The following is a 27,417-nucleotide window of genomic DNA, read 5'->3' as shown; positions in this document are numbered from 1 at the left end:
CAAAAAGCCTCCATCAGAAGTGGGTTTTCTCTGTGTCCTATTCCCAAAGCGTTGTGCCGCACAAATTAATAGTGCAACTGATTGACGTGTTTACACTAAGCTGCTTATTCTGTGGCCAAATATTTTGAGTATGATTAATGGCCCTGCAAATGCTTACCTTACATCATATGCTTAAAAGGATCGTTTGATACTGTGTCATTTTTTTTTTGTCTCATACATATACTTTAGAAATTATGGCTGCCAATACCAAACATGCCCAAAATTTCAAATAATGAAGTTGGAATATGTACAAATAATTCTTGTGCTCTAAAAACTCAGGCTTCACTCTGGTCTAAACACTGAGATTCAGACAATCTTTCTTCTATACGATGTCAAACACAGTTCCTAAATATGATCACAGTCATGGTAAAATGAAGGTACACTATCTGTCAATTTAAATGTTTTATACAGGGCATAAGTTTTAAAAAATCTACTCGTAATGGTCTAAAAATTAATTCAGTGCCAGGTCAGATCAACAACATATGGCACATTACATCACATATTTATTTAGTGTGATTAAACAAACCCCGAGATTAAACAAAACCACCTTTAGCAGAAATAACCTGAATTGTTTGTTGTGTGACTTTATTAGTCGTTCAATCATTGTGAAGGAATTTTGGCGCGCTCTTTTTTACAGCTTCAATTTATTGAGGTCATTTGTTTCCCCACAGCTCTCTTAAGGTCCTGGCACAGCACTTAAGTCAGGATGAGGTCTTGACTTTGACCGGACAACTGCAACACCTTGACTATTTTGTTTTTCAGCCATTCTGTTGCCGGTATGCTTGGCATGATTGCCCTGTACCAAAAGAAAATATTGCCTAGCTTCAGCTGTCGGACAGATGGCCTCACATTAGACAGAGGAGTCAACTCAGTGACTATGAGGTACCCGGGTCCTGTGGCTGCAGAACAAACCAAAATCGTCACACCTCCAACACCATGCTTGACAACTAGTTGATTTAATAAACAGTACATGGCTGCTACTTACCCTCATAACTCCTGTGAAAGCATTAACTTTACTTAGTTTTTCACACTGTCTGTTTTGCGTTCAAATCGTTTGCTTTTGAGAGGCAGCCAGTGTTTCCACACCTCAGAGATAAATAAGATAAATAAAGATTATCTTTAACTGTGAATAATGCAGAGTTCCTGCAGTTTAGTTCAAGAATAATCCACTTTAATGTTTTACTTTCAGCGCCCTTTTTATCTTTGCCTCTCTTTTATCTATTATTGAAATATTCTCCTCTTGCATGTTTGCTTTCTGTGAGCTGTGTCTTTTTACAAATTCAATAATCACAGAAAAATAATGATATCTTGTTAAATACTTTGTGGCCCAGTCATGGTGTGATCATGAAAACATGTGGCTAAAAAAAGATCTCACTTCCTCAAGTTTTCAACACTTACGTTTTTGTTTCTGCTGCTGTACAAAATTGTGCCATCTGGTTTGTTGGCATGTCGGTTTGTTGTACTAGAGATGCAAATACATAAATTTATGAAACTAAGAATCTTATTTTTTTTGTCAATTTCTTTCATTCATAACCTACCGGCATATTTGAAGATTTTCAAAAAGTTTTGCACCGAAGGATAAACTCAGCAACTTGGATAATGAAAGGGAGATGTCCATGTGGTGCTACAAACTCAAGCAGTCCAGTATGCATACAGCAGATGCTGGGTAGAAAGCCAGTATCTGTTTTACACATCATTATTTCTCTAAAGGCAAAAGTCTCACAAACAACACACCTCTGACATAAAATGGAAAAAACTATGCATTTATATCTCAAGGTCTATACAGCTGGAAATGTTTAATCGGGTTATCTGCAGTCTAGCTAGCATGCCAACAAAAACCTTCTCGAAATACAGATAAAAGCAGACATTCCTGTTTCTCAGAAGCTCAGAAACACTTCCTGTCGTGAAGTCGCATGCTATACACACGACTATTAAGAGGACTTCACATAGCCTAATGCAAACTGCATAAAAATTTCAGCAAATTCTCACTCTCATCTTTCAGTTGCCGTTCTCGAGTTTTCTTTGTAGTCTTTTCTCTATTGTTTGTCCTTGCTATCACCTTCTGCTGCATCCTGATCTTCTCCCTTCCATCATCTGCTCGCATCAAGTTTTCCCCCAAACTTTTCTTTCCTTTTGACAGCAGATCAATCAAGTCATTTTTCTGTCTCAGCCCCCTCCCCACTGGGATAACAATGCAACAGGTCTTGCGTCATACCTTCACTGAACGAGGCCAATCTCACCGGTCCTTATGAGGGTAAACTAGAGCTCTCACTCCTGAAATATTAAGGAGTGCATGAGAAGACATTTATGCCTGTGTGCCGATGTACTGCAGTGCTTCCTCGGTTTTCATATCTGAAACAGCAGCTTTTCACCAAACCCGATACAAATTCAGTTATGAGGAAAATAGCATCTCACACGGGTGAAGTCACACAATTATTTGAAACAGAAACTATAATCCATAAATTCCGTGTTGGTCCACACACTTTAGAGACAGAGGGTGTTATGAAAATCTTCCCCTGATATTATATACTTCAATAAAACACAGAAACAAATATAAAAGTCCACTCCACTCACTTTTAATTTCAAGTATGCCTTCTAACATCTTATCCACTCTACTGCAGATACACTGTACGTCACATATAGTTTGGAGAATGAGATGTGAAGCCCCCTGGCAGTCCTCCTCCTCAGGAAGAGTGCTAATGAAGTAGGAGGCCAGTCGGATGAGAGAGTCTTACTCTCCACTTAGGTTCCAAGCAATCAATAAAACACAAAGTGCCACTGTTGCCATCCCCTTACACATCTTTTGCTTTCTGTTCTTGATGCCAATTTTCTTCAGTATTTCTATCCTCTTTAATTGTTTTACTTGTTTTCACTCCCTCTCTCACCTTTATATTTCAATATTTCTGTTCTTGTCACCTCTTAATTCTCTGCTTTCTTCCATTTGCTGTTTTCCCTTCCCCTCGCCATTAGACAGCCAGCAGTGACGGTGCTATAAATCTGTGCTGTAATTAGTATGACACTTGCAGCAGAATTTCATTTCTATTCACAACTAATTTACTTCTCTGTCATTGCAGTGTTTTGACATCTCAAAAGTTTTACTGAGGGATTCTCAGAGTTTGGAAGCAAACAAACTTACGGTCAAGAAACTCTAATCAGAAAGCACCAGTGGAAATTTAAAAGAAAAGTGCACGCTCAAAGTACCTTAATACAAACTTAAACGAGGAATCTTATCCATCTCAGACACTTCACTGCCCCTGAGGGCTGCTTCCCAAACTGTGAGGCAACAGTGCCCCCTGTAGGTCAACGGTGAACGTGCACCTCAATGATGTTCAGTGAAGTTGATCCCTTTACACTTTTAACCAGCCTTGTTTTAGCCCCCCAGCTATCTCCTCCCACAAGGGAAATTGTGTAAGTGGATTTAAATAAATTAATACCTCTTCTGCAAAGCCTAGGGAGAACACAGAAGAAAACCACAAAAAAAAAAAAAATAACGTACTGCTGTTGCATTCACAAAGATAAAGCAAAACACATATTTCTTTCTGGCTAACGCCTATAGGGCCGCATTTAAGATGACAGCAATTTGAATATGTCATGCCTAATTCTACGTTTAGACTGAGCCGACATTCTCTAGGGTCTGAATACAAAGCAGTGTGCGAGAAAGACACTTGACTAGTCAGCTGGAACACCACTATCCAGGCTGTGGGGATAATCAGTCTCACCATTCTGAGACAAAAACTGCTTTACAAGAAACCGTTCAAGTGCCCAAAGGCCAAAAATCAATTTTTAGCATCTGTGCCAACAAACAAAAGTCGTGTGCAACACTCATAGTCGGCAGAATACATTTCAAGTATTTCTCAAAAAAAAAAAAAATCAACAACATTTCACTAAGTATGTGTTCATGTTTGAGGCTGAGCTTGTTAGGAGAATGAAATCATTAAGAAATGTTTCAATTAAATCTCAAACTTCAAAGGTTGAAAATCATTTAATGTTAAAAAGACACTGTCTTTTGAGTTCTGATTGCTTCCACTATAGCTACAGAGCTCTACCTCTCCCAGTGGAAAAAGAATAAATGAGTAAGGGAGGCTTATGAGGTCTCAGTTATCAGAGTAAGTACATGGTTTTAGCTAATTGGGATCCAAACAAACTCTGAATAAAAATAAATAGAAACAGGAAAATGCTTTGATAGAAAACAAAAAGTCAAAACAATATGTAGCTCATGCTTCTTGGTGTTTTCCTTTAGAAGAGCAAAAATTTAAGGTTAATTAGATTGCTGCTTAATTATTTGTCCTACTATTTGTGGGTAAAATTTGCCTATTAAGAATCTTAATGAAGAAACTCACTAGTGACCTCAATAAGGCAGGCGAGAGACTAAATCATATTCCAAAAGAGCTTTCAAACAATTCAGTGCTGGTAACAAAACAATGCCCCAACACACTGACCAATTTCAACCACACAATAAGTCTCTCAAGAGAACAAAAAGACCCAAGAGGTTTCTGATAACAAGCTCCCTGATCACTGATCCATACACTACAGTTACCCTGGAGCTAGATGCAAGTCTACCTCTGGGTCAAGACAGAGACCAGAGGGATTAGCAAAAGAACAGAGAAAGACTGATGGTGCCTCTTAATTGACATTTACAAAGAACAGCTCTGTGATCAAAGTGCACAATAAGACTTGGAGCAAATAGGATGTGTACAATAGATAAGTAAAGCTATAAGAAAAGCAGACTGTCTGTATGTGTCCATACCTCAGAGTCTTCACCCTGGAGCCCCAGCTGGAGGACAGCACTGGGAGACTTCAGTCTGGCATGGCTGGACTGAGCCATCTGCAGGTTCAACTGCCAGCCAACGTACTCCAGCTGAAACACACAAACAGAGTTTTAGAATTAACATAACCGTAAAAATAAAGCCTCACACTTCAGTTTAATAACTGCCTCAGGCAGCTTTTCAAAGACTTAAAAGAGTGTTTTTCCCATAAAATAATTGCTATATTATTATTACTTCTGCCTCATCCTCATTATCTTGGTACTTTTGACCTGATTTTTTTTATTATCCTTCATTTCCTTCTCGTTGTTTTTCCCTCTTTTTTTTTACTGTTTTATGTTTCCAAAGCACTTATTAATTAATTAATCAAATTAATCAGCATTGCACTCTTTTTCCAAAGTTATTACTAATTTAGACTTTTCAATATTTCATCTGTTTGTGTTAACATTTTGCCATATTGCTTTGTTACAAGGACAACGGAAAACTGAAAACTGTTTTATTTGCTGCATGGCCACATTTGTGTAGACTTTTACTTTATCCCTTCATCCAAACTTTTCTCCAACAAAAGTGAAAAAAAGACGGTCTGCGTGATGTGATGTGAACTTGTAAAACTTGCAGTGTCTTCTTATACCAACCTCACCAATTCCCCCACCTGCTTGGCTGATTTAATGACAGACACTTCACCAGTCAGCTGAAGCAGGGTGATAGATTAGCAGCGGTGAGTCAAGGCGGGGCAGTTAAGTGTTTTATGATGCAGGGAGAGGCCATAATAATAAACCATGTGTGACTTATTGGTTGTGGATGCATCACAGCACAGGTGTGAGGTGGGGAAGGACTGAAATGCGTTTATTTATACTGCAGAAACATTCAAATTAGCAGGAATAAACATTACAACTCTGCGGTCATTGGTCTTTAAGTTTCTTTATATGTAAAGGAATAAATCTGAATACATTTAATAAACACCTGCATATTTTATTATCTCGCATAAGATAGGTCAAAATAAATGAGCATTCTAATAGTACAGTACATAGGCATTGCTTTCTAACACATTTCTGCTTTTTCTGCTTGATCGTCGGTCAGTTTGCTTATTTTTAGAAAAAAAAACAGGGAATGAAAGGAACTGTCCCCGACAACCTCTTAATTCTCGATAAACAGCAGAGTTAATTAAAACAGCAAATAGCCCATTCAATCACACAACAGCCAGTAGCAAGCACAGAGATTAACTTGAGGCCCTGTTCCCACATGTGTGATATTTATATTATTTTGGTATTTAGTTCTCACAACTATTTAGATCGCTGGGGTGACGCAGTCTGTGATTATTTGTAAGACCGTTGCTCGTTTTTGCTGTGCATTCAAAAAACTATTTACTTAATTTGTCAATCATGACACACACACACGTATATTTGACACGAGCACTGAGCTTACAGCTACATCTCGCAGTTATTTTCCGTATTGATTCATCTGCTGATTGTTTTGTCGTTTGCTCTGTAAAATGCCAGAACACAGGAGAAAATGTCATTTATAATTGCCCAAGGTGGGATCTTCAAATGTCAGCTTTTTGTCCAACCAACCAAAGATATTGCATTTACAATTGTGATATTATCAGTGAAGAAAAAAAGAACCAAGTCCTGATATTCCAGAGGCTGAACTCTACAAATTCTTTGATACGCGCAATTAATTGCTTCATCAAAAGCGATGCCAGTTAACGTTCAGTTGGTTAACTAATACTTGTAGCTTTATTGTTCACACCCAGTTTTGATATTGAGCAAGAAATAAGAAATTTATGACTTTATGTTCAACGAGCATGTGGCAGAAATGACAAGATGCCTGCTGAATAGAAATGGTGTGTATGAATATGAGACTCAATTTAATCTCAAATGTGAGACAAAACATATTCATTTAATTATTATAGTATTAGTATAATTACGACTCTATTCTCAAGGATCAATAGCTGTCACATCCTTCCATGTATAAATTCATTAGGGAGCGAGGGGAAGATTTGCCAGACACGAGCAGGTGAGACATATAAATGTCTGACAACAGCAACAGCCCCAGCATAATGTGACTGATGTGTACATGCTGCGTATTTATTCCGCGTTTGATCTTAATTCCCTCGTCTCTGAAAGGAATGCCGTTTGAAGTGTCGCTCTTTAATCAACTTATAGAGTGAAACAAGTTTAGAAATTAATGAAACAACTTGTGTGAGCTTTGAAAGAAGTCTTTGTAATCCAAATGGCTGGAAAGAATTCACATAAAAGCAGGTTAGTCTTAATGTGGACAGTCTGGTGCTTATTTTCAATTCAGTGTCACATTATGAATTCAATAGAACTCGGCTCGCGATGAAAATAAAATAGAACGGGCGGCTTTGGGTTTCAAAGACGTTATAGCAGGTGTAGTCAAAGTTCAGGTATATCAACACTAATAATGTTCCCAAAAAATATTACACTGTATACTGTATTGCTTGCTTTTACTGTTCCTCCACAGACTTGCTGCAACTGAAATTTCTCATTTATACCAGCACAGGCACAACTGGTGCATGAATGACAAGAATAACTGGTTTACAAGCACTGCAGTTTCTGCATCAGTGGTAAAACTCTTGTTTGGATATATTGTTTGTAAAACATAAATAACAAACTGTAAAGGGTTTGCTGTGTATATTCTGCTAAATAAAAATAAGCAGTCTGATGCTAACGAGGACAAAAAAAACCTTAGACTGTACCTTCTTCGGGGCAAACAAATTACATTTCAGTTTCTCCACCAGTTCGGGTCCAGTAGTTGCCCAGGTCTGAGAGAACACCTCAGCCTTCTCTGGGGTTAGATGGACCATCTCCAGCTGTTGTTGCAAAGAGGCCGGCTTTACATTATGATACACTGCCTAGTAAAGGAGATGAGAGAAGAGGACAGGATGTGTTAATCAGCATCAAATGTGTGAATTTATATCGGGTTATTGTGCAGTTACAGTTATAAAAGAACAATCCATTTAATCTAATACCAAACACAACATTGGAAATACAACTACTCGCAACACAACAGTGACCCCAGGTGGAGAAATAGGTTCACTGTGTGATTCAAAAGCTACAGTACACACTCCATGCTGATCTCCTCATATTAAGATATTTAGAAAATGTGCAAAATGTGCATCATTTGAGTCACTTTTTATGTGCACTGCAGGAAAAACAATGTAAAAACTTGTAAACATGTCTGCTCACGTGACTTTGGTGAACCATGTACAGACGACCTCTCTTATCGCTCTTATATTTATTTTTCTTACAAATACACGTGTATGATGTAAACAACAAGGGCAAAGAACAGTAACACATTTAAATGTACAGAAATGTTTCTATCTGCGCTGCAGCAACACATCTAAGTGGATTCAAGTCATGTCTTTGTTCACCACCACACAAAACCTATTTCTTTTTTGTCTTCTCCATCATGTTTAACTTGCTGCCTGTTTACAATTATATAATATTCTCAAACTAGCAAAAAGAAAGTCCAGCTCATCAAGATAAACACAGCCGTAACACAGGATGTCTGGTGACCACTCACTTGCTCTAATATAAAGGCAGACGTTTCCAAGACTAGGTTGAGAGCATTTTTATCCAATGAGAGAGCAGCCTGGAGTTTTTCCTCCTCTTCCTCACTGAACGTCCGCTCTCCCTGTGTAGAAAAAAAGTCCAATGTAATGTAAAAGCATCCTGAAATAATAACTAAATATATGAATGAAAAGCCACTGTCTGCTTGACAATCAAAACATTTTCAGAATTAGCGTTAAAACACAGTATGTGGGTGTCAGTGTTAATCTGACAAGTCTGACAACAACAAAGGTTTTCCTTGAAAGGAGCTTATATTCATAAGCAACATACAGTATTAATCTCATGTTGCTCACACTACTGTTTTGTTGCGCGCAGCTCCTCTGCTGCCACTCGTGAGTGACAGTCAGTTCAGTCAACAAACAGATTTTTATTATAGTTTTATTTTTATTTTGGATATTTTTAATGCGAAATGTGGAACATTGCAGTATCACAATTACCAAAGTTAAGTCCTTATCACTCTGCTTTCTTCAACTTATCCAATTCAGGGTCATATAGCAGCTAAAGCCAATGTCCTATCTCAGTAGTCATAGGGTAAGAAAGGAGGTACATCCTGGATAGGTTGCCAGTTTATCAGGGCTAACATTGAGAGACAAAAAGAAAACCATTCACACCAACGGCCAATTTAGAATTGCCAGCTAACCTAACATGAACATGGCTTTGGAGGAATCCAGAGTACCTGGACATAACCCACAAAGCAAGAACCTCACAGGTTTGAATGCTTCTGAGTTTGCAAGTTCTCTCTGAGCCTGTGAGCCAATGGTGCTAACTACTGTACCACTGTGCCACCAGTTAAGTAAATAAAGCCCCTAGTCTTTATTTAATGTGGATGCTAGGTCATGGATAGACTGAGGCTTGTAGCAATTGACATCAGACATGCAAAAGGTTGAAAAACTTCTACTGTATGAATAAAAAACAAAGCATAAACTAACAAGGAGTTAAAATATTCATCCTAATTTCATAAATATCAACAAAACAATTCATCCGCTAGGCTGAATTGCAGCATAAGAACATTAAATAATGTGATCGCCTGTTGATACATGTCAAAATGTCTATTTCATTAAATATTATTATTTTAAAAAGTTGCACTGCCTCCCATTAGCACTTCAAAAAAAAAAGAAAGAAACCACGCAAAGAGTCCCTTGAATAAAACATTTAGTTTGACGAGTCAATCTTGTGACAAACCAGAAAGATTAGCAGATCCAGGTCTGCGTGTGCATTAATTAGAATCAAGTGTGAGCGATGCTCCAGTAAGTCTTTATGCATGCACGACAGCTTTGCTGCGAAGCCTCTCATCTTTGGCACAGATAACATTGTGCAGTCTCCATACCTTCAGATGAAGCTTCTGTATGATGCGGGAGATCAGTCTGGAGAACTTGTTCACATCAATTGCATTGATGAAAGTCACTGCTTCTTTTATGCTGTTTAAGAAAAAAATAAGAGTCACACGTGTTAATGACAATGATGTAGGACATTCTCAGATCTCTTAGTTAAGTATCTGAGTTCAGGGCTCAGCATGAAAGACGGTTCTCTCAGACTGTCATTGAATTTCAAAGGTGCTTCTAACTACAAACATAAAGTGCTGATGGTTTTGTACCAAAGTAGCAGATCTCACAATCTCCACAAAGAGAATCTGGAGAAATCTCTGTGCACGAGGGACAATTAAAAACAGGCGTGATTCTGTCATAGAAATCACTGCATGGGCTCAAGAATACGTCTGTGAATGCAGTTCCCATGCCATCCACAAATGCAGATTAAAGCTCTAGCATATAAGAAGAATTCACATGTGCAGATGATCCCGAAATGCTGCTATCTTCTCTGCGCCAAAGCTTAATTCAAATCGACTGAGACAAAATGGAAAACTGCTCTGATGAATCCAGGTTTGAAATTCTTTTTGGAAAAACATGGACGCCACATCATCTGGGCTAAGAAGAAAAGGATCAATGAGCTTGTTATCAGCACTAAGGTCAAATGCCTGCTTCCCTGATGGTATGTGTGTGCATATGTGCACCGGCAACTTGCACATCTGGAATGTCTAAACCCATATATACGTTTCAGTGCTGAAGGGTATATGCTTCCATCCAGATGATGACTTTTTCAAGGAAGGCCTTCTCGTATTTCAACATGACAATGGAAAAGTGAATACTGCACTTAATACAACAGCACGGCTTTGTAGTAAAAGAGAACTTTCACCAACTGAAAACATCTGGAGCATCATGATTTAGAAAATGCGGCAAAGACGACTCAGGACTGTTGAGCAGCTAAAATCCCAAAGGTCAAACAACTTGTCTCCTCAGTTGCCAGATGTTTATGTACTGTTGTTATAAGAGAGGATACCATGAAATTAACTTTCATGAAATAATGAAAAGTCTTAGTTTACAAATTAGATTTTTTTTTTCTATTATATTATTCCCAGATCATTTCCCATTGTTTTATTTAATACTGCACAATATCCCAGATAGATAGATGCACAGATGTCTGTCTATCTATGGTTGAATGCACTGGCTCCTGGAAGAGATATCCTCTTGGGCTACATAGGCTAAAGGTTATCACCGAGTAAAGCCTGATGGAAACGGGAATATTAAGACTGTTACAAATACAGATAATCAATTATTTAAAAATCCAACATGCTGAAATACTGGCCGATATTTTTTTTCTTTCAGACCCACTAAACATAAACAAATTTACCAAATTTTTATAATATGTAGTTATTTATGTACTCGTTTACACTCAGTTTGGCTCATTTGTAGTATTTGTATTTCTTTCCAAAAGGAAAGTTGCAAAGTGCCGAGGTTGGACCAGTTATGCAACATCAACACAATAATATGGCTGAGGGGTGTTTCAGCAGTCTCTTCTTTACTCTTTCAATGTTAATTTATTAGCCGTTATAAACTGCGATACTAATAGACAGGCTGCAGATAAATCAGCCAGGCTATGTCCGTTAGAACCATTTTCTCAGCGATCCTGCTTCACAACCAGATTCAAAACCTGCAAGCAAAATACCCCAAACAGCATAGTAGTGACACCACATCCCCTTATTGCAGGATTCAGGGGTTCAGACCTTTTTGTTTTGTTTTTGTTTCGTTTTTTTTTTTTTTTTTTTTATCCATCTTGATTGTAAACTGCCCTTTTCTTTTCTTTCATCAAAAAGTTTAAAAAAAATAAATATCTTGCAACTATACTACATATGGTAACAGAAAGTCTAAATGGGTAAAAGTTTTTTTTATTCAAATCGGTTACATGATATGGTTTCAACTGTCTTATTAAGTGGTTTAAAGGCGGCCAATACTTCTGCCCAGTTTCAAGTGGTAGTAGGTTTGTTTTTTAAGCATAAGTAGTAACTTGTACAGACTTAACTCTAAATATGTCCTTGTGGAATTTTACTTAACCCGGCACCCCATTAGTATTTTTATTTTACAAAGACACTGCTTAAGTGTCATTAAGTCATTGTGCGCATAAGTTCGACCACTGTACGAAAGTATGACTCGTTTACTCCAGCCCACCAACATACTTGCTAATGTTACCATACCAGACTGAGCAAACGCGTAAGGCTAAAATGGAAGAAGGCGCATTTGTGCAATTCAATCTCACCAAAATGTAAAAAAAAGAAAAAAAAAAGATAAATATAGACACCTTTTGCTAACATGTATTAATGCAACAAATTACAATCGACTTTCGGCATGCCTTCGTATGCTACAGGTAGCTCAGGGTTTGCTACAAGATAAAATGTCGTTACATGTAATTTTTTTCGCGGGGGGGGGGGGTCCCACCTTTGTGTTTCTTTTATAATGGAAGTCATTGTAGTCTGCGTCCTTAAAAAAAATAGTGATTTAAGAGTTGAAAAGCGTCAAAGCCACAGCAGCATCCTCACACTGTTGACATTCCGGCTTCCTGTTGTCACAAGACAGGTCACGTGACCGTCAAAGCTGCGCGGAGATGCGCAGTCACGGCGGAGAGTGGATCCGCGCTGGCTGCTGTTAGCCTGCTGGATGGAGGGAAATCATTTACTTGCATTAAAAAACGAAAACTTACTGCTGACATTTGTGCTCATGTCACTTTCTGCAAAATAAAGTTTCTGTGAGATTTGTTTTGCGTAAAAACTGCGCACAGTGAATCTCTGAAAATGCAACAATCACTACGGAATCAGCGTTGGACAAATCAGTGCCTGTCCTGCAAGAAAAGCGCTAAAAAACAAAACAAAAAAAACGGCAAAAGCACATAAAATGTATTTTATGCTTTATCCGTCATTAGCCAGAACGAATTTGGGGCTCTGCTGGTTTGTTTGTTTGTTTTAAACCTCCCCGTTGCAAATGGACTGTTGTTCTGATAAAAGCCCAAATACAATCATGATAATACGTCATTTTAGTTTACTGGTTTTCGTTTTCTGTTTAACTTGTTTTTAGGCAATAAAGGCGCGACATACTGGATAAGAAGGTTTTTGGGTGATTTTGTATGTTTTTGTCCCAAATTTATTTTAAATTGTCCATTGCACTGTTCTTTTTCCCCACCTCCGTGGTTTAAAGTTAAGATTTGATAACCCAAAAATGTTTTATGAATTGACTTGACAAAAGTACAGTGGATCTGAGAATTTGTAATAAATGTTAGTCAGCATATTATTATTTTAAACATTTAGTAAAATGTAATGTACCACATACATATTTAGCCAAGTATCAGGAGTGATTTGTGGCAGGAGGAACAAGCATGAAAGGGAAGGTCTACAAGATGATAGTGAGACTTCTTGTGATAGATGGTTTGGAGACAGTGGCACTGGCAAAAAGACAGGAGGCCGAGCTAGGAGAAACCGGGATAGGGTGAGACAGAGGCAGATAATCCACCATGGTGACTCCCAACAGGAGCAGCTGACATACGATCTTTATAAAAATGAAGTAAGCCAAGCACACAGGTTTCGTTTTGACGTTTATTATGTTGAAAAAAGAAGAGAAAATAAGTCATATACACACAAAAATTAAGAGCATCATTTGGTAAGACATGGTGAATCTTTGAAAAATACTTTGCATACAAATAAAAGAAAAATCATTTCATATATATTTTTCTGTCACACAGCATATCTTCAACATAATAATCTTCTGTACCCTAAATCTCTCAATACTGTACTAAACTGGTTCCAATTTTGGATTCGAAATATTTTTGCTTTCACTTCTATTTGACTGATTCTCTTAGTCTGGAAAAAAAAAAAAAACTAACTCGTAAGACTGCCCCAAAAGGTCACTTCCTGCCACGCAATTCTCTTTCAAGTAAACACTTTAGCAGATTCCAGTGAGCTGAAAGTCATGAGCCAACCTTCAGTGAGGCGTAAGGAATGTACCATTCATAAATAAATACTTACTTTTACTTCAAACTGAGAAAAATAACACAAGAAGAAAGAGAAAGCACACATACAAGGAGTGTCAGATCACACAGTACCTTGAAGATTTATAGTTTTGATAAAAGTTGGTGAATTGAGGTTGTGGTAAACAGATTGCATCACTGTAAACATTGGCTGACATCTGCAGGTTCGGGATCTCGCTGCCACTATTTGAAGGAGGGTAAATTTGGCACTTTTATGCTGATGTCACCAATGTTGATGTTTCTGGGCATTTCCGGGAGGTTCATGTTCTTTACAGCTGATACGGCACGAGCGGGCGCTCCTGCAATACCGGCCTATACACACACACACGCACAAAAAACACACACAAGGAGGGTTGATAAGACACAAACCAGTGAAGCAGAAAACGTGCCGTTACAGGACGAGACACTGAAAAGTGAACACTCGACACACACAGTGCTAAACAAAGTACTAGACAATCAACTGCTGACAAAATGCAAAAGCACTGACAGCTACTGAGACAGACGACATGTGCAAATGTACATTCAGATGCCTTCATAGCTTCATACGCACATGCATTATTTTTCTTATTTTCTCGAGAATGATTGGATCACAACCAGAGCCAATTATGCGTCAACGGTGAGGACATACTGTACTACACCATTCACTGATTTTGAGCACTACTTCACATTCATCAAATGGACAAAAGGCAGCATTGCTTGGAAAGTGAACCCACCGGACTCTTGAGGACCGATAAGGTTAAAACGGAAGGAGAGAATTGGGTAAAGCAGAAGAATGGATTTTGATATGAAGACGGTAATGATGTTTGGATAGATAGGTGGGTAGATTTTAGAAAACGTAAAATTTTTGCTTTAGGAGTAATAGTACAGGTGATACTATACCTCTAGTGAGTTGAATTACCTCTGGGAGCCTACACATGACAGTAGCTAACATTTTTCTGTCTAAATACATATGAACAAAAAAAAAAATAGTGTGTCATTTGCATGTGTGTTGTGTTAACTACTGATGATAGGAAAAGGCTGTAAGCCTACTAGCACTAAACTACAATGGGAGATCTGTTTTCAGTTACAGAGGAGGCACTTCACTCTAACACAATGAATCTCAATGTGAAATTATATAAGAGAAATTGAGCGTTTTTAAGGGAAGAATCCAGCCAAGTATAGTTTTTATGATTAATAACACAGATCTGAAGATACTGAATGATTTGAGTGATTCGAGTACGAGCAGACATTTGAGAATCAGTGCGGTTAGAGAACCCCCAGCTGAATCTTTGGAAGACAGACCCAAAAATGACCAAAAGGAGAGAAAACTGCATGATCGCTGCCTCGCTAGAAACGAACACCCTTGTAAATAATTTCAGAGCCTGACACGCAAGGTACGCTTGGAATGGAGATTAATCCACTTCATGTTTCATAAGGTTATTTCAATAGGCTGTTTGTCTTAGGGGGTGTCCCTCCCTCTGCCAGGAGTCAAGGAGACTTGTGTTAGACGGAAAGATGACCGTGTCGTTAATCGAAAGGAATGCTGAGCCAGCAAATTGGCTCGGCATTAACAGTGAAGGATACTTTGTTATTTGCAGCAGGTCGCCGGGAGGCCTGCTGTGCAAATCCATTATAGTGGGTTTTTAATAAAGTACTGCGTGACGAACACACACAGAAATAGCAACGCCAGCTTCGTGTCTCATAACAGCAGTTTGATTCTGTGCTTCATGCAAATAAAAGAGCCTTTTGAAAAACTCACCCTGGGCTCAGTCTCGTTTATAAATGATATCAGTGTTAGCCTTAGCCTGTAATTTAGCATGTAGATTGAAAACCCCGGGAAACAAATGAGTTACTTTTGTCTTCTGGCTCTGGTAAAACATAAGAAAAATCACCTTCCAGCTCCTCCAAAGCTCGCTGTGCATGTGTAAAAACAATATTTCACTGTTTAAAAAGGGACATTTTTGCTAGAAATGTTCTTGGCTTGGATTTCTATTATTATATTGTTTCTGCTGGGCAACACACAATCCTACAGTAAAGTCTCGAGCCACCCCTCATTTCTTTATAGTTTGCTTCAAAGCAAAAATTGGTGTTTAACAACAGTTCTCCGTGCGGCACCTAGATCCCATTTTCCAAATAAAAACAGAACTCAAGACTTTTTCATAGTAGCGAATAGCCCAGTATACAATCCCAGACAAACTGCACTTTGGTGACCTTTAGAGATGCTAGTTGGTTTTACATAGACAAGGTAAAACATTTCTTTATTTCTATCTATGCAAAGCTAAGTTATCCACCTGCTACATACAAACCACTCACACATAAAACATGTATCTTTTTATTTCGTTTTTTTATTAGAAAGACAGCATGCTACTACATCTCTAGACTGCAATTTCAACGACGGCGACCGTTTTTGTTCCGGATTAAGGAGGGAAACATTTTTGGGTCTGCAACGAAAGATTCCTACTGTATGTAAGTGACGTCACTTTACTTCAACATGGAGGGCCATATGAAGAGACTCAAGAGGGAGGGGGAAACTGCAGTTAAGGTTACAGTACTTGGTTGTAAATTTAGCAGTACCTGTGTCTACCTGTCCTGCCTGGTAGACTGAAAGATAAACGTCTGTAAAGAGAGAGAGAGAGAAAGAGAAGAATGGAAAGAACTGGACAGGGTCAGGAAAAAGAGGAATGAGGAATGTTAAAGCAGATTAAAGTAATTACAGTTTATCTCCACAGAAAAAAAGTGATAGGACCTATCATACACCACAACTGTAAACTGTATACTACAACTATGTATAGCTGCGAAATATAGAGATATTATGTGACGAGAACGTGCGTTTTGAAATGCGATTAATATCATAATCGTTCCTTGCCAGTCGTGGAGAAGAACGACTCATTCCTCGGTCTCCAGAGACTGACCTATAATAGAACGGTGCCACTTTCAATTAGCATCAGTGTGATAAACAAACTCTGTGGTCTACGATAGGTCCAAGAGGGAAGAGACAGAGCAGCTCAGATGATCGTAGAACAGTAAAAGATCTGCTTACAGAAGGTCAATCGAAAAGGAAGAGTCTGTCTGGTTAAAAGCACACAATGCAGCTCAGATTATTAAAAATATATACACTTTTAAAAAAAAGAAAAAAAAGGAAATCTACTGTTAGAGCACACAATTAATCAGCCAGTTAAAAACCTGAACATGAAACCCTTCAGTTTGTCAAGGAAGCAAACAAAGTAGAAACAAATTTGTATGACTTTGTGACTTTCGCTGTAAGAGTAAAACAGGATTTCACCAAAACTCTGACTCAATGCTGATACATTACTGCAGCGTGCTGTAAGTGCTTTGGAAACAAAGGGCCAAATCATTAGTGCAGTTCAATTTTAGGACTATCAGATGCTACAATCCACATTGTTTTGCAAATAAGTGATTTCATAAAATTGTCTCTGGCTGTCTGTCAAATTAAAATCAAATTAAACTTTTCAACTCGTAAAATGAATGTTTCTCTGCTAGCAAAAGCTGTGTGCAAAGCAAAGCAATGTCCTTGCATAGAGCAGTTATCTAAGCGAGGACACTGGCTTGTAGATGCAAGAAAACAAATTTGAAAAGCATTTACTACAACACGGATAGCGCAGAAACTTCACATTCTCTTCTAAAATAAAGAGCATATAAAGACACAGCCTGGAACCAGCATATTTTCACTACTGTATTTCAAATATAGATGATATGGCTGATTTTATGGTCACTGAATCTGGAGGTGCTTTGGAAAATGGTACAGTTAAGTCTTCATAGAAATGGTAGAAGTGATGACTATGGCTGTATAGTATACTGAGAGATACAGGAGAGAATATGTTGAGTCTTGATCTGAGTTGAGAGCAGTGCAACAGCAGGAAAAGAGACCAAAAAAAAAAAGAGGAAAAAAAAAAAAAAAGACCACAAACACTCAAGAGTGGGTAGGGAGCATCCACAAGGTCACTGGAGAATAGCATGCAGGGTGCAGCATACACACATGCCTGCATACTGTATACACCACCTCATACATACAGTTGAACTGTCAGGGTCACGCTTACCTCAGACTTCTCCATCTTGTTCTGGGCATCCACCTGCGTGATGATTTCATTCATGTTGGTCTCCAGGACCATCCCACCCATTACCATCTCGGCCAGAATGTTGTGGACCTGAGAGGAATTAGACGTGAATCTAATCATCACGCAAAGCTTTTTCCTCATATTGCAGCATTACAGTGCTGTGAGAAAGTCTTGAGACACCCCTTATTCTGTGTATTATTCTGTATACACATGGCATGTCTCGGCATGGTGTGTAGTTTTAAACTGGGTACGTGGAGGACAAAATAAGAAGTGGTGGGCCTGGATAAAGAAATGGGAAAAATCCAACAAAGACCTGACACAGGACCTGACAGATACATCTGGCCCTTCGCCTGATCCATCTACTGTTTGCCAAAGTCTCATCGGAAACAGTCTGAATGCAAGGGTGGCTGCCACGAAGCCATTCATAAGGAAGGAACATGTGGAGAAAAGACTGACGTATGCCAAACTGCACAAGAACTGGACTAAAAATCAGTGGCAACAGGTCTGATGGAGTGATAAATCCAAATGTGACATTTCTGATTCAATTCTCATCGATATGTACAGAGGAGGTGCAACAGTGAGTGTCAAAAGCCATCACTGCATAGACACTGCACAGAGTCTATGCAGAAATCCAAAGAAAGCTTGTCTAAGAGAGTTCAGGTTGTACCAAATATCAATTTTTCAAAGCTGTTTTTGCCTCACATACTTCATTTCCAAGTTTGCACCTATTTCCCATTTTCTTTGCTAAATATAAAAGTAAAGTATGTGACCTTTCTAAGTGTTTTATTCTTAAAATAACAATGCAGGGATTTTTCTGATTTTTTTTGGCTCCCCCTTAACCAAGTTTAACCAGAACCAAAGCAGTATTGCCTGAATTATCAAACAAAACAATGAGGGTGAATAGACAACATTTGTAGCCAAACTACAGTTCAATCTCAATCAGTCCCCTAAACACTGAATTAACTATATAAGAACAAAAATGCCGCTACACAACATGTTATGGAACAAGGCAGGTTATCAAATTTTGTAGCATAACATGAGTCACTAATTTCATTCTGATTTCGTAAGAGGTCGAGGTCGTTCCAAGGCTCAAACGAATGGTATTATAAACATGTTACATCACAAAGACACAAATGAATTTATTACCTTGTCGACATGGAAAATTAAGTCGAGCTCACAGACGTTCTCAAAGCACTTGTCCAGCGTTTCCACAAATACCTGCAAACAAAATAGAAGAAAGGGCTTATAGACCTAAAGGAACACAGTCTGCAAGAAAGATCCTGAAAGCACACCGACAACTATGGTGAAAGAGATGGTGGCATTATTGTTTTTCCCAGGCTTTTACCTGGATTAAGTCTAAAATTCCTAGTTCGCTCTCTGAGGAGTCGACACAAAAGACAAAGTACAATGTGGCGTAGTGTCTGTAGATCAGCTTGTAGTCTGATCCTCCAATCAACCTGAAAAACAAGAGGCAAGAAAACATTAGAGAGATTGCTCCTCATCAAATATATAATGAGGCCTGTCAGGCATGCCATAGAAACTACGCTCTACTATACACTTAGATAAGGGAATCTTAATGTATGCTAATCTTTTGAACGTACGCACAAGGTTCACAGTTTAACACTCAGAGAGAACTCTGAACCCTGAGAATGACCTGATTTAACTAGTATGAAGTAAACACAGATAAAGACGTGAAGAAAAATAACAAGATCTTTTCAGTTATTATGAGTCAGTGTAACGGTAGTACACAACATATACTAGCGTGAAAAGATAGAAAATGGTAGTGGTTATTCAGCCTCTTGCTGGGTTTGATAAGAAATCACAGCTTCTGTTAACAACAGGAAATGTAGTAATGTAGTAACTCTCCCTCGGTATTATGCAATTATTAAATAGAATGAGTAAATGAAATTAGTTTTGGGTTGTGGGCTTTTTTATGCGTTTGTTGTGCTCTCCATTCAGTGACTAGATTCTTATTAGGGTTTTTTTGCTACGTATATTTGTTCATTACCCTTCAATTTTGCAAAGTGCAATGAGACAAAAAAAAACATGCAAGAGCAACTGCGAGCAGTGGTGTTTGACAGCTCCACACCTAGTTCCTCATTCATGAATGTTAAATGAAGATCAAACGAACACCGTTGCTATTGATTGTCATTCATACAGCCCTCCGAGCTTTCCTTTGGAGAGTGAAATTAAGTCCTGTAATGTTGCGTCAAAGTCAATTATCTTCTGGAGTAGATTACTTCCACTAAAGCCTGCTTCTTTAGCATTTAGACACAGTCGCGTATGCACAAACAGGCTCAACCGAGCAACCTCATAACTTACATTCCTCCTTCGAGGAAATTGCAGACATTCTCATCTCTTTTTGAGACCAAGTGGAAGGTTTCCCTGATGATCTGTTGCTCTGTGTCTTCATTCTGGAGGACGAATTAGGAAACAAGAGGCTGTTAAACACAGAAGTGACTGTAAACAACGTGATGTTTGCCCACTTAATTGCTTCCAGTGAGCCAGTTTGTTACTATTAGCCAGAAGACTGGTCTGACAGGATATTAATGGTTCCTCTCACCTCTCCCTTTTTTTTTTGTTTTTTTTATTAAATACGTGTATTACTAAGTAGCTAAAAATAAAAGATTTAGATAACAAACATTCTATCTGTCAAAATCAAATATACCCAGAGGTCACAGAGGCTCTTACTAAACCATGTCAGGGAGGCTTATCGCTGCAAAGAGATGAGATTATGTTCAAAGCATTCAATATCCTTAGGCATGTTTGAATGAATAAGGGAACCAAAATCTTCTTCATCAGATTGTTCTGTTTTTTAAAACATATTGAGGGCCCACAGAAAGGATCTAAAAAGACCGTCTCTGCACTGTCAATACAAGCTCAACAACCTTGCTAAAAATCTGCTTTATTGCAGCTCTAACAATGACACAGTCTCACCAAAGGGTGCTAACGTCCTCTCTGGATCTATAACAGTTCATTGAGTAAAGGGAAAGCAGAGGGTGACCATTATGCAGCTGGCTAAAAATCAGTCATGTGACGTGCAGCATGGGACTTAATGATACAGTCACAAAGCGGAGCAGAGCAGTGAGCCTATTGCAGAAACAGCAGCAGCTTTTAAACATGTCAGAGTTTGAGAGTTTCCCCATCTGGTTACATGAACCTGCAAATCTATTTGAAATTCTGGAGGTTCACAAGCAGCAACACAGTATAAGTTACATTTAAGGACCAACAGGAGGCTAAATAAATAACAGGATAATATATGTTAACATATTTCATGTGGTAGCCAAACATACCAGAAACCCCAAGATTATAGAAGGAGATTTTTAATTACTAGTATTCAAATTTTAAACCGTTAAAAATATCACCAGGTGAAGCAATTTTCTCGTTATGATACCGAGAAAATCGTTATCAATAACGGTCACCAGAAAAAATCTGAGCCCTACTCACCTTCTTCAATCCCCCTCCACCTGAGGACTAACCAGTTATGGTGAAACCACATGCACTGTAACAATTGCTGGAAACTGATATCACCATGGTGACAAATGCGAGTCAAAACAATGACCAAAACTACATATGATGGTCCCTATACAGCATTTTCCATTATGCAGTAGTTATTATGCCAACAGGGGGCCAAAGAAGGTCAGCTAATGAGCCTGTGACACAAGACATGGCTGCCTAAGGCTCACTGTTGTACAAAGAGTGCAAAAAAGATCTACTACAGCACAAGAAGCTGTCAACCCTAATGCTGCCTGTCATAGAAAGTTGAACCTTTATTTGTATGGGGTCTGTGTAGCCACAGACCACCACGGAAACCACCAGCATTGTGATCAGAACAGTGTAAAAAGGAGAACTGGTCTGAACATTTACACCACATGTGCCATCAGGTCTGTGTTGCATTATTTACCTGTGGAAAGAAGGCAGCCAGTTGCATTATAGGAACTGGCTTGCTAGCATAGGCATTGTGTTATACTCTGTGCAACATCCAACTGGGAAACGGTGGCTGGCAGTTATGTTTATGCTACATTAACAGATAGCGTATACCCTTTCACGGCAACAGTTTTCACTGATGCAGAGGTGTTATTCAGCAGAATAATGTGCTCAGCAACACTGCAAAAAATAACTCTGGAATGGGAATATGACAGAGGTCAGCATCACTGTGCTTGATAGCACAGGACACCTTCAGAGTTGTTTTGGAGGTCAGAGCTGTTTTGACAGCCTGGACGAAGGGGAGCTACAAAATATTAGGCAGGTGGTTTTAATGGTGCAGCTTTCACAGTGCATGTTCATCCACCAGCCTCCACTCATGGGTCTGCACATCTCTCCTATAGCATGTTTTAGCACATTGTTACTTTAACACGAGAACCACGATGTCCTCATCGAAAAAAATAAATCATAAAATAAGCAAAGCAACTTTTTTGTAAAAGCGGTAGCACAAAAAAAAGTCTATACTGCTACGTAAAAGTTATGGGTTACATTACTTACTGATGATGAATGAATTATATATAGGGAGAATTTTTATGTGCACATATTTCTCCCTCCTCTCAGACTGGACAGATGCTTTGGGTTTATGTCTGAGCCAGCAGGCTGGCTTTAACAACCAGAACAACGCCTCTTCAGTTCTGCCACTCAACGCAGACACACACACACGCATATATAAGACACAGCCACACTAAGACAAACAACATACCAATGCCGAGGCTTAACAGTAAACTCTTATCAATAAACCGAGTCCTAAAGATAGTTTTCACAGTCAGACGGATGTGTGAAATTGTATATGCAGCCAGCCTGTAAGCCGACACCTCAACTGGTAACATAACAGATGGCATCTACATGGACTACTTCTAATCCAATCAATTTGTGTTTACCCTCCTGAAATACAAACACATTAATGTCCATCTCAATAAATAATTATGCAACATGGAAAATGAATCTGAACAAATATTTTTATGATTAAATTCATTTGCTGCTTTCTATTTTGAAACCAAACTCCTTTTAGAGATTCTGCTTTCTAAAAACGATGCATACATAATGATGAATACATAAAACAAAGAAAAGCGCCACATCAGCAGACTGGAGGATCTGTAATGAGGATGCCAGACTGACTAATCAATCAAATTACCACTTGGTATATACTTGTGTTTTTAAATACAGACTGCTGGGTGATGCCCATCATGTGTATTCTTAAATCTAATCTTTTCGGGATGTTGTTCTACCCTAAAAACATTCAGTTATCTAGACTGAGATCAAATCGGAAATCTGCATTTATGAGTTCCAGCTGAATCAAACTCCAGTGCTTCTAAATCCACTATTGAACAGCGCAACGAAACTCACATGTGAAAAGCAGGTGCTTGGAAAGTGTGCAGAATTTTTGAGCAGGCTTAACTTTTTTCTGGCAATTCATCTGTTAATCAACTTATGTTTGTTTGTGTTTGTCCCCAAGAGTTCATTCAGGGAGCTGGACCAACGCATGTGCAACCTTGTTATTGTGATACCTACATAAAAAGAAGGCGGCTGTCTTGAGGTATAAATCCAATTATAAGACCAAGCCAGCACAGCTCACACAGCAAATGACATTACATAACCTGCCATTTGTTACCTGTAGCTTTTTAAACAGCCTGCTTTAGTGATGGCAACTTACAGGCAATAATCCATCAGTGATGCTGATGGGATGGACTGAGCACGAGTCACTCACAAGGGCCACAGCTATTACAGTCATGTGACACAAACAGTAAACCTGCTTCGGGCTGTGCATCACACAGACTGTATATAGGCTGCATGAGATTAGATTTAATAAGCTAAGTGAATAAAACGGAGCTCACTCCTGTTCACGCAGCCTCAGCGGGAATGTGATAGCCTCGTTTCGGCTTGCACACGTTTAATTATTCATATTTTTAAAGGCCAGCGTGGATCAGAGTGGCATCTTATAGCCTACATCAGTTTGAAACAACTGCACATTACTGAAGTACCCACAGCTTCCCATTCAAACAGTGTGCAGCACAGTATCGTTAATGCTGACAGTGATTGGATTTTTTAAAAAGTGTCCTCAGCACAGCTGTACAGCTTGTGATTTTTTTTAATTAACCGTTTCCGCGTTGACCCGTGAATCACACATATGTGCAGTAAATAAATGAAAAATATTAAGAAGAAATTTTCACTCACATAATGTTCGTAGAATTTAGAAAGCCTTGGTTTGCCGTGGTTGTTGAATATTAAAATGGCTTTTATCATGATTGTAGCGGATCAGAATGAGGCGGGGAAGAGAAAGGGATCAGTCTGCGAAAGACTGGTGTCCGTCAGCTCCGGTGAACCCAGATCTGAGCGGGATTCACGGCTAAAGCCCGTCTCGATTTAAGGTTAGTAAACGGGATAGCTTCGAGCTACACTCTGCTACTCCTTCATCGTCTCTTTACGGAAATATTCCACGTCAAGGACCAGTCATGCTCTCCTCCTCCTGCTACAGCAGCCGAGATGGCTCAAACTTTGCTGTGGGTAAATGCAAATCACGGGGTTAAAAAAAAAAGAAGAAGTTTATTGATTTGTTCCTCATTCTAAGAGTGATTCTCTGCACATTCACCCTCTGGGGTCAGCCCAAGCATTTTCTTAATCACTGAACTGAACTTATTTTACTGTGATCACCATTTTTCATATTAAGTTGATGTTTCTTCATCTTCTTCATCTTAGTGGAACTTAGATTACCCCTAAAAAGTCCTGAAAACTTATTAGAGTAACTTTAAAGGTAGGATAATATTCATAACAGTCACTTCTTTGGCCAGTTAACCTAAAGCACATATCTCTGTACATTGAAATGCAGGTGGTCAACGGCGTCACCAAGGGGGGCGTGGCCACTGGCCATCCACCAAGACTATCCTATGTTGCTAATAATGTTAATAAACGTGATTACAAGAGAGCAGAAGACACCCAACAATCAATCGATCACTTAAAAAAGATTATTATGGATTTCAAATCTTATATCTTATTTTCATCTTATTTGGTTAAATGCTGGTCACTATTTTCAGTGATATCAACTTTAATAGCAGGAAATTAAGTAGGTATATAATAAGCTATATTTGACAACAGCGTAATAAAACTAGAAATTCTGTTTTTAGTGTGCCACCCCAATATTTTTAGTGGCCCCCAACTAGCCACCCCAATGAAAAAATTCTGGAGGTGCAGCTGGGTGAAGTAACTAGAGGAAATCCACCCAAGCACACTGGAGAGCATCTAAACTCTACACAGTTTCAAACCAAAAACCGTCTTGCCATGAAAACACAGGACTAACCCTGAAGCACTGAATGCCAAATGAAAATTTTATCCAAAGTTCACAAGGTTGATTATCTGGGAATATTTTATATATTGTTAGTGCATTCTCCAAAAATTTGCATTTCATCATCAGAGGAAAAGTGATGAGGTCACAAACACTGACCAGGTTAACAAAGGACCAAAAATTCAATCATCAAATTTCATGACGATATAAAAATATGAGATATAGCCATGCTCAAGAAGAATATTTTCTGCTCTGTTAACTCTGTAACATCCCCAATACATGTTGACAACAGTAAAATGTGCTGTAGTCCTGTTTATGTTCTTAGTTAAACTTTTAACTTTAAAGAAACATTATTTGAAATTATAAACATAAGAATTTTTAACATTTGCCAGTGTTTGGAAATGTTGCCTCACAACTTGGCACACATTTAGCCTTTGTGTCTTTATACAAGCTTTTAATGTTTCATTTAATTTAAACGTGTTTTTAATCGGTTTTTGGTCCATCCATCCATTCTCTTCCACTTATCCACTTTAGGGTTGCAAAGGGGGCTGGAGCTTATCTCATTTGTCATAGGGCAAGAGAGGCCAGGTAGACCCTGTAAAGATCACCAGTCTATTGCATGGTCAACACATTTGTGCTTAATTTTATGACACAAAACTTTTTGATTTTGTGTTACAAAACTGGTTTAAAAGTAACTTACCTCTAAGGCAACTTGTTTTTTAAGTTAGAAATTCCACATTTTTCACATCATCATTGATCCTGGCCGATTTCAGTAATATTTATTATAGTAAACGTTAGATCGTCTAATGGTTTTTATATGGTTTAATGTAAACATCTGCATGAAAAACACTATGCAGTCTAAAGGTCCTCTTGCACTAAAAACACAAACTTGAACGATGATTTAGGCAGCCAGCAACTGTTTTTTTGTTGTCACCATACAGCATACAAAAAGAAGGCTGTCTTTTAAAAAGATGAATTTACAAAGAAGACTCAGCATTGTAAAAAACAAAAAAAACAAATGCAGTCATGTGAAAAGTTTACACCAGATGCTGTGCAGTCCCATGAAAAACTGCGTTCACCCTTATATTATAAAAGAGTGAATAGCAGCCAGTTGCTGCTAATCAAATGCAATTCACTGACTGATAACCAATAAGTGTGACTACCTCCATAAAACCAGAAGTTCTGGCACTTTGCTCCTCTGGAACATTCAGGTTTGTGTGAACACTAAATATACATATGAGGCCATCTGTCCAAAAGTTAAGGCATGGATGAAACTGGGTCATGCTACAGGACAATAATAGCAGCAGCAAATCTAAACCAGAATGACTGAAAAAGAAAAAGAAAAATCAAGGTGTTGCAACAGACCACTGAAGGTACAGACCTCAACTTGGCTGAAATGCTGTGACAGGACTTAAGAGAGCTGTGCATAAGCAAGTGTCCGCAAACCTCAAGGAACTGAAGCAACATTTCAAAGAAGATTGGCCAAAATTCCTCTACAACAATGTGGGAGACTGACAGTCATGAAAACAATTCCTTCAAGTTATTGCTGCCAAAGGAGCTTCTCGAAGCTACTGAATTTTGGAGTGTTTTCGGGGTTTTTTGCAGAACTGCAAAGAGTTTGTGTGCTCATGTGAAAAATAAAGTTTTTTCACATGATTACGCAAACTGTTTTGGAACATTAGCTATATTAAAAGTTTGTTGTTAGTTTGAGAGTAAATTTTTGGAAAATATTTGCCTTATGTAGCCTTTTAGGTAGCCACACAATGTCAAATTGCTTGAGTAAGCTTTAAGTTTAGCTATATATACAAAGCTAGATAAATATTATTCAATATAATTTTCATTTAATCTGATAAATATTCATTACTGCCACAAAAGAGCTGCAGTTTTGGGGGGGCTTTTTCCTCAATGTGGGCAGCTCCACCTGGGTAATCAAGATTCAAAGCTTCAGCCACAAGGTGGAGCAAAACTTCATTTTACAATGCTAATGTGGCAGCTCAGAGGAAAACTTGGCACATTGTGATGCAAAGAAAATTCTCCACTCTTGGTTCTAGTAAACACAAACCTGATGCTTCCTCAGGCAGGTTGGATTTTCTTCTAAAGTACAGATACGTGTTGGATGACAGAAAACAAATGCAGAGTATTCCTGCTGGAAAAACCTGAGCTCAACCATGGATTTAGACTCTAATCTGAAGTCAAAGTAAATAAATAAAACAAATGATAACAATTAAGTTTAATGATAAAATTTTCAAAAGAAACAACAGTTACATAGATTTATGTAAGTTATGTATGAAAAACGTAAAAACTGTGTTTTTCATCTCCATTTGAGCATGACATGGTGACCAAACTTAGCTCTCTAA

General features: G+C 38.4%; 2 protein-coding genes across 4 annotated transcripts in view; both read right to left on the bottom strand.

Annotated features, from left to right (window-relative positions):
- Positions 1 to 12,635, bottom strand: part of commd10 (COMM domain containing 10) — a 64,684-nt gene extending 52,049 nt beyond the window's left edge. The window contains exons 1-5 of one of the 2 annotated variants that reach the window (XM_085180106.1): positions 12,163 to 12,635; positions 9,723 to 9,813; positions 8,349 to 8,459; positions 7,522 to 7,677; positions 4,787 to 4,897 (exon numbers count right to left, since the gene is read on the bottom strand). In XM_085180106.1, the coding sequence (XP_085036232.1) occupies positions 4,787 to 4,897; positions 7,522 to 7,677; positions 8,349 to 8,459; positions 9,723 to 9,813; positions 12,163 to 12,191 (498 nt within the window). In that variant the 5' untranslated portion in view covers positions 12,192 to 12,635. The remainder of the gene's footprint in view (positions 1 to 4,786; positions 4,898 to 7,521; positions 7,678 to 8,348; positions 8,460 to 9,722; positions 9,814 to 12,162) is intronic. The other variant, XM_085180107.1, reaches the window with a different exon arrangement.
- A 657-nt stretch (positions 12,636 to 13,292) lies between these two features.
- On the bottom strand, positions 13,293 to 24,268 carry ap3s1 (adaptor related protein complex 3 subunit sigma 1). Of its 2 annotated transcripts, XM_085180110.1 has the most exons (7): positions 23,956 to 24,268; positions 20,119 to 20,210; positions 19,142 to 19,253; positions 18,943 to 19,014; positions 17,779 to 17,886; positions 16,295 to 16,336; positions 13,939 to 14,053 (listed from the first exon to the last, which is right to left on the bottom strand). In XM_085180110.1, the coding sequence occupies exons 1-6, from the start codon at positions 24,022 to 24,024 to the stop codon at positions 16,301 to 16,303; spliced, it is 489 nt and encodes a 162-aa protein (XP_085036236.1). In that variant the 5' UTR covers positions 24,025 to 24,268; the 3' UTR covers positions 13,939 to 14,053; positions 16,295 to 16,300. The 2 variants fall into 2 exon arrangements, with proteins under 2 accessions (XP_085036234.1, XP_085036236.1); XM_085180108.1 differs by lacking the exon at positions 16,295 to 16,336 and having other exon boundaries at positions 13,293 to 14,053; positions 23,956 to 24,266.
- Between the last annotated feature and the right edge of the window lie 3,149 nt (positions 24,269 to 27,417).

This window comes from Neolamprologus multifasciatus, chromosome 12 (genome assembly GCF_963576455.1).
Source record: "Neolamprologus multifasciatus chromosome 12, fNeoMul1.2, whole genome shotgun sequence".
In the NCBI taxonomy this organism is placed as follows: domain Eukaryota; kingdom Metazoa; phylum Chordata; class Actinopteri; order Cichliformes; family Cichlidae; genus Neolamprologus; species Neolamprologus multifasciatus.
This window is presented reverse-complemented; position numbering and strand designations above follow the sequence as displayed.

Coding starts and splice junctions, on each gene's coding strand:
- ap3s1 (XM_085180108.1), bottom strand. CDS start 24,024: ATGATAAAAGCCATTTTAATATTCAACAACCACGGCAAACCAAGGCTT. Junction 20,211..23,955: donor CTAAATTCTACGAACATTAT/GTGAGTGAAAAT, acceptor TTCGTCCTCCAG/AATGAAGACACAGAGCAACA. Junction 14,054..17,778: donor ACAAGATGGAGAAGTCTGAG/GTAAGCGTGACC, acceptor GTGTGTGTATAG/GCCGGTATTGCAGGAGCGCC.